At 41.9% G+C, this 14,168-nt stretch overlaps 1 protein-coding gene across 1 annotated transcript in view; it reads left to right on the top strand.

Moving 5' to 3' along the window:
* Positions 1-14,168, top strand: part of pkhd1.L (PKHD1, fibrocystin/polyductin L homeolog) — a 329,488-nt gene that overhangs the window by 47,168 nt on the left and 268,152 nt on the right. The window contains exons 34-35 of the mRNA XM_041563601.1: positions 5,547-5,766; positions 11,335-11,485. Of these exons, the coding sequence (XP_041419535.1) occupies positions 5,547-5,766; positions 11,335-11,485 (371 nt within the window). The remainder of the gene's footprint in view (positions 1-5,546; positions 5,767-11,334; positions 11,486-14,168) is intronic.

Genomic DNA, 14,168 nt, shown 5'->3' with positions numbered 1-14,168 from the left:
TGCCCCGGGTACCCCTGGAACTATAGCAGGGTGACACCCCAATGTTTCTATATATCTGTAAACTTGTTATGAGCTAAGGGGGCCCAGCCTGAAGGCCAGTTAGGAGGAGATTTGGGGTGAGTGCTTATTTGTGCCCCGGGTACCCCTGGAACTATAGCAGGGTGACTGTTACCCCAATGTTTCTATATCTCTGTAACCTTGTTATGAGCTAAGGGGGCCCAGTCTGAAGTCCAGTTAGGGGGAGATTTGGGGTGAGTGCTTATTTGTGCCCTGGGTACCCCTGGAACTATAGCAGGGTGACTGTTACCCCAATGTTTCTATACATCTGTAACCTTGTTATGAGCTAAGGGGGCCCTTCTGAAGGCCAGTTAGGGAGAGATTTGGGGTGATTGCTTATTTGTACCCTGGGTACCCCTGGAACTATAGCAGGATGACTGTTACCCCAATGTTTCTATATATCTGTAACCTTGTTATGAGCTAAGGGGGCCCAGTCTGAAGTCCAGTTAGGGGGAGATTTGGGGTGAGTGCTTATTTGTACCCTGGGTACCCCTGGAACTATAGCAGGGTGACTGTTACCCCAATGTTTCTATATATCTGTAACCTTGTTATGAGCTAAGGGGGCCCAGTCTGAAGGTCAGTTAGGGGGAGATTTGGGGTGAGTGCTTATTTGTTCCCTGGGTACCCCTGGAACTATAGCAGGGTGACTGTTACCCCAATGTTTCTATATATCTGTAACCTTGTTATGAGCTAAGGGGGCCCAGTCTGAAGTCCAGTTAGGGGGAGATTTGGGGTGAGTGCTTATTTGTGCCCTGGGTACCCCTGGAACTATAGCAGGGTGACACCCCAATGTTTCTATATATCTGTAAACTTGTTATGAGCTAAGGGGGCCCAGTCTGAAGGTCAGTTAGGGAGAGATTTGGGGTGATTGCTTATTTGTACCCTGGGTACCCCTGGAACTATAGCAGGATGACTGTTACCCCAATGTTTCTATATATCTGTAACCTTATTATGAGCTAAGGGGGCCCAGTCTGAAGTCCAGTTAGCGGGAGATTTGGGGTGAGTGCTTATTTGTACCCTGGGTACCCCTGGAACTATAGCAGGGTGACTGTTACCCCAATGTTTCTATATATCTGTAACCTTGTTATGAGCTAAGGGGGCCCAGTCTGAAGGTCAGTTAGGGGGAGATTTGGGGTGAGTGCTTATTTGTGCCCTGGGTACCCCTGGAACTATAGCAGGGTGACTGTTACCCCAATGTTTCTATATATCTGTAACCTTGTTATGAGCTAAGGGGGCCCAGTCTGAAGGCCAGTTAGGGGGAGATTTGGGGGTGAGTGCCTATTTGTACCCTGGGTACCCCTGGAACTATAGCAGGGTGACTGTTACCCCAATGTTTCTATATATCTGTAATGTTATGAGCTAAAGAGGACAGTTTGGACAGACAGATACTGCTTTCAATAACTTTAAAATCATTAAAGATTTGAAATGAAATATAATTAAATGTGCGTTAATAAAGCAAAACGTTATATTTGGGTTCACAACCCGCTTACATTCCATTTCCTAGCTCCCTCTAATTAAGGCTAAGGGATTATTATTCTGGGCAGACACGTGACAGATTAGCTTTGCTTTCCAGGCTGTGACCCCTCTGATTACAATGAATAGAACATTTACTTGGCCGTGGCACATTGAGACAAATATCACTCGGTGGAGTTGTGGATATTCCTTTTCTTTTCTGTGTTTTTTTTCCCCCTTACCCTTAAACATTTCATGTGCAGCTGATTTATCGGAGCTACCACCAAGATCTCATTAAAGCCTAACAGATGGATGTGTACACTTACCAACGTGAGGGTTGGGGGAGATCATATTAATACAAATAAAGTTTTCCAGCTCTATTAACCCCCTTTAGTGCTATAATGTCTCACTGCCGTTTGCAACCAACATAACGTAGTGGGATCCGAGCATTGCTCAGAGCTCCCACATTCCATCGTCGGGCTCTTTCCACTCGCAGACTTTTTACAACCCTACCTGATGGCAGATATTTCTGTGTAGGCAATACTGACAATATACAGAGAACGAGATGGAAGAGCCTTAATGGATCCATTATCATCAGCAATAAGTGGCTCATAAAGGCAGAGTAATATAGTGCCGGAGAAGTAAAAACCAAGGCCTCATTCATGCAGATGACTTTGCTGATGTGCTAATGATTATGGCTGCAGCAATATCCAGATGGGCAAGTGTCAACTGAGACTCATAGTTACCTATGGACTGCACTATACAGTATATCATACTCATAAGTGCTTACTACACCAGCTCACTTTGGCTCTGATGAAGCTAGCTTCTGGTGACCTAACCACTCGTTTGACCCTGTAGACTCCCTCCAGCTCAGTTTGGCTCTGATGAAGCTAGCTGCATGCCAGAGCTTCAGATAAGGCCATGCTTGTTACCTAACCACCCATTTGACCCTGTGGACTCCGTCCAGGTCTACTGATAAGGCCAGAACTTCAGATAAGGCCATGCTGGTGATGTAACCACCCATTTGACCCTGAAGACTCCCTCCAGCTAGTTTGGTGGTATTGAAGCTTCTGGGAAAAACGTCAGATAAAGCCATGCAGGAGACTAAACCACTTATATGACCCTGTAGACTCCTTCCTGCTCAGTTTGGCACTGATAGAGTTAGCTTCAGGCCAGAACTTCAGATAAGGCCATGCTGGTGGCCTAGCCACCAATTTGACCCTGTAGACTCCCTTCAGCTCAGTTTGGCTCTGATAAAGCTAGGCTAAAACCATGCTGGTGACCTTACCACTCATATGACCTTAGTCTTGGTAGCTCCAATTAATTGCGTCTTGCAAACTGTTAATCACACCCATGTAGCCACACATGATCATTGTCTGTAGTATTGAAGCTTTACAGGACAGATTCATCATCTGAAGACTGAATTGAACTTTTTCATGCTTCTCAACAAACCCGTTTTTGTATCAACCTTTGCACTTCACAACTCTTAATGACAAAAATGAAATATTAACCCAGACCTATAGCCTTTGGGGTCATGGTGCTGGAGGTAACTGATTGAGAAGTGTCTCTCTTGATGCCCCATTGCAGTTGACTTTTGTAGTAATCACTTCCATGCAATCTTCTCTGTGACTTCCTGTCCACATGTGGCTGCAACTTCCCTCCCCTTGGTGATTGTTAAGGCTGGAAGATCCAATCTCACCCAATTCACGCTAACATGCCCAAGGGCATTGAATTCCACATTTCATGGGTCTTATTACTTTATGTAAGTCTCAGGTTTTGGGGTAGCTCTCTTATTATTTGTTGTTGTGCAAATGAATGGACAGGGTGAGGCAGCAGCCATGATATTCCTCTTCAATGACTCACGCTATCTTAGCTGCCCTCAGACCAAGTTAGGTGAATGGGATTGGGCCTGGCTCTGCTTTATTTAGGTGCTTTATTAATATATAATACTATTTAACCGTTATTTGGATATATTCATGGCAGTAAATGCCCTGTAACCTCCACTTTAAAATGCAAGATTATTATAACCTGCACTGCATGAAACGCGTTCTGCAGTTTATAAATGTCTCCAAAAGTTCTCTTATCCCAAGCTGCACGATAGAATAATTGTCTGTGGTAGGGAACCTGTCCGATTCAATGGTTAAAGGCAACTTTCCAAACCTGATCCTTAATAATTATGGAGGGGGCCCAGATTATGTAGCAACATCAGATTTGCAATTTAAAGCATTGGTTTGGACCGACTTCTTTGCTTAGTTTTTATCCTTAACAAATGTCCCATTGTTTAGGGGTACCATGGAGACCCAACCTAAACAGCACCCATTATTAGGCATGAAACCAGGTAAAAAATCCCTAGTCCCTGTGCAATTATTCAAACATCTTCGCTTATGCGTTTCTATTGTATCAGCATTTGGTGGAGAACCCATGTCTTTGTTATACTTCTTATTAACCCAAACAATTCCCAAAAAAAGAGCAAAAAAATCAGTATTTGGATGATTTAATGAAACAAGTTTTTAGCCAGTCAGTGTGAGAGAAAACAATGCGAATCTCCCATTGCAACATTTATGAGCGAGTACCTGCAAGCCGCATGCACAGCTGTGATCATGACAAAAGAATTACCAGGGAAGGGAAATTTCTTGTCATCTCCTGAACAGGGAACTTGAGAGAATAGGAGGCTGTCAGGGCTCGCTCAGCCCCACAACCACTTACGCTCACTTCTGAACGCCATTTCTCTCTTCCAGCTGTCTGAATCCTTACCACGAGAGGTCGGCATTTTCCCATTCCATCTGGACAAAGGATCTCCATGGGAGATCAGTAAAACTGTCAGATGAGAAGACGGGAAAACAATAACTAGGATGACTTGTAATCACATATTAATAGAGAGCCAAAAACTGGCTGCTGTGTGGCTCTTTACAGCGGAGATACGTAATGTAATGCAAGCAACATGGCAGCTGTGTTCTGACTCAAGCCGCAGAGCTGGTTTTAATATTGGTTAGTTTTATAGAGATGGCCTTGTGCAGAGTAATGGCTATTTTTCAGAAAGGAACAATTTTATTTTGGGAAGGTGGAGGGAGTAAAACTCTAGCCAAAGGGATAATTCATTGATACTTGGAACAAAATGTAGTCTTTTCCAGTGACAAAGGCATAAAGATTGCTAGCTCATGAGGTTAAGGGGCCGAATTTAAGAGTGCTGAAGCCTTCGGGTACTAAAACCACACGAGAGTTCCTAAACTTTCATGTGGGTTCATCATGCCTCGGATTTCTGACAATTGGCTTTTTTTTCCTTGAGTGGGCTTCGCAAAAATATTAAAAGCTTGGCACTTAAAACCCCGAAACCCCCCCCCCCACGGGTTGGCAGGAAGCCAGTGTGTTTGAATGAAGTAACCACACAAGAGTTTAGGAACTCTTGAGTTAAATGTGCATGAAAATGCTCTTATCAGTAAGGTGTCTCTTGGACATAATGGGTCCCGTGTATTGGGATGTATATTAATATATGCCCATATATACATTGGGTCTACTGTGAATGCAGAGTGCAACCCAAAACTATTGAAGCAAAGTAGCCCTTTAGTTAATGCCTGCTTTAAAGCACCTGTAAGTCCAGAATTCCAGCCACAAAGATAGAAGAATAGTCTACAGATGGAATTAATGCAGGAGATGGCCACAGAACCCCCCTCTTGATGCCCTCAAAATTTGTTCATGATTCACAGCTATAGACAAATGTTGCACCTGCATTGACTTCCACTGATATAGAGAATATTGAGTGTAAACATGTCTCGGCTGGTTGCATGGTTCTGCAGCTTTGGTTCAACTGATGGTGTCAGATCTCACTCTTGGAACATGCATCAAACTCAATCATACTTGGAACACGTATCAAAGAGTGAGATCTGACTCCAGCCAAAGCTGAAGAACCATACAACCAGCCGAGACTCAATATTTTCTGTCAATGGAAGGGAATGCATATGAGCACCAACTCACCAATCTAAGCATCAGCATCTGCACTGGGAATTCAGTGGCTTCATGAAGTATCTTCTCTCTTCCAGATTCCTTGATGTTTCTTTGTGATGTTACCAATCATGAGGACTGCTACAGAAAACAAAATACATACATTCATTGTGACGTAACCATACAGTCAGGGGCTGAACAGGTGACAAAGCCCTTGGCCTATGTGTATATGTGCAGTGGCTGGAAGAACGATGCTATGTGTCTGGAGGCTCACGCAGGACCTACTCATACTGTACATCTCAATGGCCTGTTTGTCAGGTAAACAAATCCCGATTAAAGTAATGAGATGTTCCCAAAATATTCTTGGATGCTAAACGCAGAATGCATGGGTTAAAGTGTAATTAAACACATCCACTGTAATCATTTCATTAGAGAATAAGACCACTTGGTATAAAACATCAGTCTATTGTCGTTAGCCCCGTCCTCCAATATCTCCCGTCCTAACGTTGGGATCAGATCTGTCACTATCTAAACTTCCTGTTCCCTGGAACTAGATAGAGGTTTGGGCCTGCCAAAGGCACATCCATGGCCCGAGAGAATCCCTTTGTGTCCTCAGCAACTTCATCTTACCCATAGTATTAAGACATCCCTTAACCGGTTCTGAAGCAGACTCTACACAAGGAGATTTGCTTGTTTTGTAAATCTTTCAAATTTTTGGACACCCCAGTGGTAGGCCAAATTGGGATTGTACTGTCTTTTGGCCCACGAGGCAATCACATGGGGGGGGAGTCTGTGACCCATTGAAACTGCATCCATGGCATGACACAATCATTCCCATCAGGATTCTCCAGCCTCCTAGATCAATGTATGATCACTCAAGTATTAACTCTGAAGGCCTCTTGCATCTCGTGTCTTCTGACTCGTCAGGCAATACTGTGTTGTCATTGACATCTGTCCCTTCCCCAGAAGTGCTTAAAATCTGAGGAGCCTATTCATACAAACTCCTTGCAGTGCCCTGGTTGGAAGGGTAAATTCCCTTTATACCTTAAAACTCCACTGTAAAATAAGTCCTGGCTCTAGCCACCATATACATATGTATAAGTATAAGAACTTCCCCAATAGAATGACTCAAATTAAATGGGTGGCCCAGGTACTTCTGCCCCAGGCCCTCAGCTCAAGGGAAGGGACAATCCGTATGTAGAAAAACAAAATGTTGGAGCAAGGCACTCAAGCAGGTGATGCATAGATCAGACTAATAGTAGGTAAAAATTAGAAATATTCTATTTGTATAAACAAATCATGCCTAAGGCGTTTCGTGTCACTGGGACACTTATAGGCCATTTCTAAGTGTCCCAGTGACATGAAACCCGTTAGGCATGAGTTGTTTTCACAAATAAAATATTTCTAATTTTTACCTACTATTAGTCTGAACTATGCATGACCTACTCGAGTGCCTTGCTCCAACATTTTGATTTTCTAACAACCATATGTAACATAAGGCCCAAGTGTAGTAACCAATAGCTGATTGGTTGCAATGTGATTAGACAAACTTTGCACCGTTTATTACATAAACCCCCAACATTTAGCTTTAACCATCCATATTCATTTCTATGCGTCCCATGCCGTCACTTCGGCTCCATCCAATCAATTAAATTTAAATTAGCATATTCAGATCACACAGATTTCAGGATTTAGCCTAATTCCTTTGATCTGTTTGGGTCAGCAAAAGTCTGCTTTATCCCAATTGGATGAGCCCCAGAAATTTGCCTTTCCTTTATTTCCATCACACGTTACTGTTCTAATATTGAGTTTTTTTTAGATTTAGCTCTGTAGCACAGCAAATAGGTTGGTTCTGCTTCCAATTTTCTTAATCTGTTACATTAATAATTACAGCTAAGATGTAATTAATTAGATGCTAGAGCTGAGGAATTGCTATAAAAATTGTTGTATTATAGCACATTACTAACCTGATGGCACTGAGAGGGTTATGCCTGACTCTCATTAAATAGTGCAACTCTAATTAAATGCTTGCCAGCTCTAATTAGTAAAATCCTAAAGCTAATTAAAACTGGTTAACCCTTCCACTCCCAGTGGAAGTTTTTAGGAATCATGTCATAACTTTGACAACAAATAAATTAGATGGTGCCTTTAGGTCTAGATTAAAACTTTATCCATTGAAGGGTCATTTAAATGTAACCAGGGGATTGCTGTGCAGGGTGCTCCAATGTACTGAACTACATGGGATGAGTTAATTGGCCCCAGTTATTCCAGTGTCTCTGTACCAGCAGAATGCAGATCTTGACGTATATTTACTGTGTCCTGCCTTGGTCTCCATCTCCTGGGTACTGGCCCAAAAGGGAAAATGGAACCTCATGGAAATACAGAAATTATTGATCTTGTACTTGTTTTGGATCAATTATATTGCCACTAGTTATGTTAGTGTTGAGTGACTAAAGTACAGGCATTGTATTATCTCTTGGATCCTGCCTAAGGAACCTGAGGAAGAAGGCCTTAGTGAAACAAGAGATAAGAGAAGAAGGCCTTAGTGAAACCAGAGCCGAGGGAAGAAGGTCCTAGTGAAACCAGAGCCTAGAAAAGATGGTACTAGTAAAAACAGACTCTAGGAAAGAGGGCACTAGTGAAACCAGAGCATAAGGAAGAAGATCCTAGTGAACCAAAAAATTAGGGAAGAAAGTCCTAGTAAAAACAGAGCTTAGGGAAGAAGACCCTAGTGAAACCAGAGCATAGGGAAGAAAGTCCTAGTGAAACCAGAGCTAATAAAAATAAACCCTAGGGAAGAAGGTACTAGTAAAAACACAGTTTAGGGAAGAAGGCCCTAGTGAAACCAGAGCCTAGGGAAGAAGGTACTAGTAAAAACAGAGCCTAGGGAAGAAGGCCCTAGAGAAACCAGAGCATCAGGAAGAAGGTCCTAGTGAAACCAGAGGCAAGAAAAGAATGTCCTAGAGACACCAGAGCCTTGGGAAGAAGGTACTAGTAAAAACAGAGCCTAGGGAAGAAGGCCCTAGAGAAACCAGAGCATCAGGAAGAAGGTCCTAGTGAAACCAGAGCCTAGGGAAGAACGTCCAACTGAAACCAAAGCCTAGGAAAAAGGTCCTAGTGAAACCAAAGCCTAGAAAAGAAGGCTCAAGTGAAACCAGAGCCCTTTGAAGAAGGCCATAGTGAAACTAGAGCCTAGGCAAGAAGGTCCTATTGAAACCTGAGCCTAGGGAAGAAGGTCCTAGTAAAACCTGAGTCTAGGAAAAAAGCCCCTTTTGAAACCAGAGCCTAGGGAAGAAGGCCCTATTTAAGATTAAGAATTAAAAAGGGAACATGTGAAAGTAGTTCAATCACTATTAGAAAAATAATTCCTAATCTGATGTGTTGTTGCATGATAAGTCAGTCTGGTGCAGATGAGCAACACAACCCCAACCAATAAGTTATTAACCTTTTGGCATCCACCAGCCAAGGTCTTAGGGTAGGACTTCACAATGCGAGATGCGAGAAGAGAGTGTGTTGGCCATGTTAGGTTGTAACCTGGCTTCCAGGGCTAGATTAGTGCCCAGTGCATGTGGACCTGCTTTCCAATTAGTGCTATGGATTCAGGCACTGTAACCACAACATGGTGCCCTCCAGCCCTAATGGGCAATGCTTCCTTTGAAGATCAGGCACAGGGACATCTTCAAAATTGTCTATGAAAGAGCTTGGGAAGGGGCAGAAGGGCTGGACAGGGGAATCAAACTAATATGGAGGAGTTTAGTTATGCTCTATATCCCAAATAAACCCAAAAACAAACTAAACTATACTTGTTGGCAGATAAAGAAAAGTATGACCCAGACAGCACAACACGTCTTATGACTTCATCATACAACTCCCAGCATCCTTTGAAAGCCTTCATAATTTTACAACATCTTGCTGGAACAAGGGGTAGGCAGTAGAGGCACATGTCTAGAATGCAACTGGGGGCTCACATTTCGGATGGTCTGGCACGGTGGAAGTACAGTTAGGCGATGTACACATCAGCAATGAAGGCCGCTAGGTGAAGTAATATTAGCTTGGTCACTACAACTTGGTTCAGGTCTGGGTTCCAGTTTGTAAGCCCCTAGAGCAGTGGTCCCCAACCAGTGGCTTGTGATTAATATGTTGCTCACCAGCCACTTGGATGTAGCTCCCAGTGGCCTCAAAGAAGCTGCTTATTTTTGAATTTCTGGTTTGGAGGCAAATTCTGGTTGCGTTAAAACCAGGTTTATGGTCAAAGAGAGGCTGGCAGTTCACATAGAGGCTACCACATAGCCAATCAAAGCCCTTATTTGGAACCCCAGGAGCTTTTTCATGCTTGTGTTGCTCCCCAATGCTTTTTATATTTGAATGTAGCTCACAGTTAAAAAAGATTGGGGACCCCTGATCTAGAGTAGGGATGCACCGAATCCAGGATTCGGTTCAGGATTTGGCCAGGATTCGGTCTTTTTCAGCAGGATTCAGATCCGGACTAATCTTTCTGCCCGGCCTAACCAAATCCTAATTTGCATATGCAAATTAGGGGAGGGGAGGGAAATTGCGTGACTTTTTGTTACAATACAATGAAGTAAAAAGTATTTTCCCCTTACTACCCCTAATTTGATTATGCAAATTAGGATTCAGATTCGGTATTCAGCCGAATCTTTCGCGATGGATTCGGGGGTTTGGCCAAATCCAAAATAGTGGATTTGGTGCATCCCTAATCTAGAGGGATTGAACTGCCTGTGCAGTCAAGAAATGCATTATATAACTGCTGCTCCATGGTGCATACCTCCCAACGGTCCCATTTTTAGCGAGACAGTCCCGATTTTGACAGCTCAGCCCACAGTCCCCGGTTTGTTGCTGAAATGTCTCTTTGATCTCCTGCACTGAACAGCCAGAAAAAGATACAACATTTCTAACTTAATTGGCTTTTGGCAGAGAGCCCGGAATAGATACTTAGATACTTTTGTAACAGTTTAAGATGAGAAAGGCTCTTGGTAGAACTTACAATTTAAGATGCAATTCACCTTAATTTGCAAAACTGTAATAAGACATAAAAATAACAGAAATGTGTTTCATAACCTGACAAATTTTGTAAAATGAACATGGTAATTAGGGGGTGTGGAATCAGCTCAGCCTATGAGATCCCACACAGGGCCAAAAACAAACCCCTGCCTCCCTTCTCCCTTTTAAACAAGAGCGCATGAAAAGAGGCGCCGCGTCTGGCAGTATAACTAGCACATATATCGCATCTCCTTATTCTGGGTTGTTAAGTAAGTTTAATTAAGTTACTAAGTTAATGTTCCAAGCTATCAGCAGAAGAATCTTATTGCAATAAACTGAGGAGAGGGAATAAGAATCCTTAAATTGGCTCATTTTTTCACAGTTGGAAATGGGGGGGACCAGTTAGCCAATTGCATTGCAGGCTATTTTCCAATTTCTCCGGTGCCCTGAAGGGATCCAGGTTATTCTCGCCACGGCAACGGTGACGTTTAACAGTGAGCAGGATACGAGCTCGGTGTCGTCTATATATCTTCAGCGTTATCCTGATAGCCCCGCTTATCCTGCATTAATTAGCACGACTCATGAACGCTGCTCTTTGCCCGCTCATGAACTTGTGTGCACGTGTGTGTGCTCTCGTACTGGCGTCATACATTTGCACATGTGCTTTCCCAGTACGGGCAGCAGATCAGGGAAAACAAATAAACGATAAAAAAAAAAAAAAAAACACGAATGGAAACAGAATTACAGAAATTTGCAAAGTTTGACAAATGGAGCCGTGCCGTTGCCACAAGCTAATGGCTCGCAATGATTAATAAGAGTAAAAATAATTGCATTTCATTAAGATTGATGACACCCCCTGTGCCCTCCCTCTCTCTCTCGTTTCAGCCCTAAAGTGGAAAGTGATAAAGTTCTCATCTATAATGGTTCCTGCAGAATTTCCATAGCAACACGGGCAGAGATGGAGTGCGCAGCTCCTAATCAACCAATTACCGCCCAGATTACTGAGATACGGAAGAACTGGGGCCAGAACACTCAGGTATAATCAAATCTTTCTCTTTCTCCTTTTTTTTTTTTTTACAGACTGATTCAAACAGTGTAAAATTAAATTTGTACATAAAAAAAAAAAAGAACCAATTGAGGCAGAGCGAAGGCCATATATAATTCTAAATGATTTGGGAAGTTTGAGTAGCTGTTTAAATGTAGAACAACTGAATTTGTGCTTAATCAGAAGGGTGGTGGGGGGTAGGAAACACTCAGTTAATCATATCATACATTATAAACAATTTAGGCCGTTCTGTGGTTCTTTCCTAATTTACACGCAATGTATTGAAAAAAAAAATCTATCTATTCTATTTTAAAATGAAAAATAATTTGGATAATTGTGTTTTATATCATAGGCTTGTAAGTTTAGTTCAATCTCAAATTTATCCACCCTCCGGCGGATAATTTAATAAGATTTGTGGATATTTTGTAGTCTTTATTCATGTTTCTAATAATAATTGCTGTTGTTATGAGTTCGTTGTCGACTACGGGGCGTATTTTTAAAAGAGCGTATAATATGTTGGGTCAAAAAAAAACATTAGGGACGTGATAAATCCGAAGCTTTTGAATTCAGATGCGCCAAAAGATTTGGTCAAAGCCCAAACGGAATCTGAACCTTGTATTCAAATTTGAAGAAAATGTAAAAATTCCATCCATTGTAAATACAAAATTTGTGAAAACCATTGAGGTTTGGCTTTGGTTTAGGTGAATATGTGGGGGCAGATCTATTAATTCTGAGGATGCACCGAATCCAGGATTCAACTCGGGTTTCGGCCAAGATTCTGCCTTTTTCAGCAGGATTCGGATTCAGCAGAATCCAAATCCTAATTTGCATATGAAAATGTTTTTTCCACTTTCTCCCTTCCTGTCCCTAATTTGTATATGACAATTAGAATTCGGATTCGGTTTGGGACACAGGGATTGGGCCGAATCCCAAATAGTGGATTCATCCCAAATGAATTCACACATTTTGCCAATCCCCTACCTAAAACCTGACAAAATTTGTATTTATTTGTAAAGATTTTGATTGCAGAATCTCCGCCATTAGTTGTTCACCCAATCCAAAAACAACCCCATAAAGTCCTGTGACTTTAACCCTCAGTCACACAGAATATATTAATTTTCTGTTCAAAATTCTGCAAAAAAGTGCTAGGATTCAGTCAAACTAAATCCTGGCTTTGGTGCACCCCAACAAAAACTGGTACAGTTATAGGGACTTTCGTGCAGAATGTTCGGGACCTGGGGTTTGCCAGATAAGGGATCTTTCCATAATTTGGATCTTCATACCTTAAAAAATTATTTAAACATGAAATAATCCCAATAGACTGGTTCTGCCTCCAGTAAGGATTAACTATATCTTAGTTGGGATCAAGTACAAGCTACTGTTTTATTATTATAATGTAAAAGGAAATCATTTTTAAAAATTTGAAATATTTGATTAAAATTGAGTCTATGGGGCAAATTCACTAAGCGCCAAAAATACACTAGCGCCGCTTTCGCCAGGGCGCTGCTAATTCACTAAAATCCAAAGTTGCGCTCAGGGACGTGAAAGGTAGCGAAGTTGTGCTACCATTAATTCGTCAAGCAAAGCAAAGTTACGCTAGCGATGCCTAATTTGCATACGGCGCAAAGTACAATGGACGTATATGTAGCAGCAAATACATTACACTACACAAGCCTGGGAAAGTTTCATTAAATAAAATAGAGTTGTTATATTGCCCCACACATGAGCCCACTGTATAGTTTAGGTGCCATATGTTAGGAAATGTAGGGGGGGAAGGAGGGTGCCCCTGAAAAAATTTACAATCTTTTTCAGCCTATCACCCATAAAAAAGTAAAAGACGCCAGCGTTTTTTGGGACTTAGAAAAAATGTCAACTTTTTTTGAAGCAATCCCTATCTACTCTATTGCACTTCACCTGGTCTGAGGTGGCGAAGGCAAGTCTGGCGCAAGAGGTAACGTTCAGTAAAATGCGTATGTTAGTGAATTAGCGTAGTTACGTCCCTTCGCCATAGCGCAACTTTGCCTGACATAAGGGTGCGAAGTAGCGTTAGAGTAGGTCCACTTCGCTAGCGAATTTACAACAACAGCCGTTAGTAAATCGGCTAAGTAATGAAATGACGTCACGCTGGCGAATTTGCGCTAGAGTTAGCCGCTTCACACATTAGTGAATTTGCCCCTATGGGAGATGGCTTTCCCATAATTTGGAGCTTTGTGAATAACGGGTTTCTGGATAACAGATCGCATACCTGTATTAAAATTGTGTAAAATATTGTATATAATAGGGATGCACCAAATCTAGGATCTGGTTTGAAATTGAGCTAAATCCAAGCACTTTTTGCAGAATTCGGATTGAACCTAAGCCTTTAGCCAAACCAAATCTGAACCCACCATGTGACTTTAAAGCTCTGGATAGCTGAATGTGACATTTTATTTTTTTCAGAACAGCCGCAGTTTTAACGGTTTTCTCAAATTTGAGTATGTAAATTAGGGTTTCGATCACTTCTGCTGAATATTCTGATAAAAAAATGTGGTATTTGACAAAATCTCAAACTATCGATTTGGTGCGTCTAATTTAGAAAGTCGTATTGTTTTCCTAATGTGTGAATATATAGCGTGTATCACAGTCACCCCAATAATCTCATAAACAGTGGCAATCACTAGTGATGGGAGAATCT

The sequence above is a fragment of the Xenopus laevis genome, chromosome 5L, assembly GCF_017654675.1.
Source record: "Xenopus laevis strain J_2021 chromosome 5L, Xenopus_laevis_v10.1, whole genome shotgun sequence".
NCBI lineage: Eukaryota > Metazoa > Chordata > Amphibia > Anura > Pipidae > Xenopus > Xenopus laevis.
Note: the sequence above shows the minus strand (reverse complement) of the source record. Positions and strands in the feature narration are given on the sequence as shown.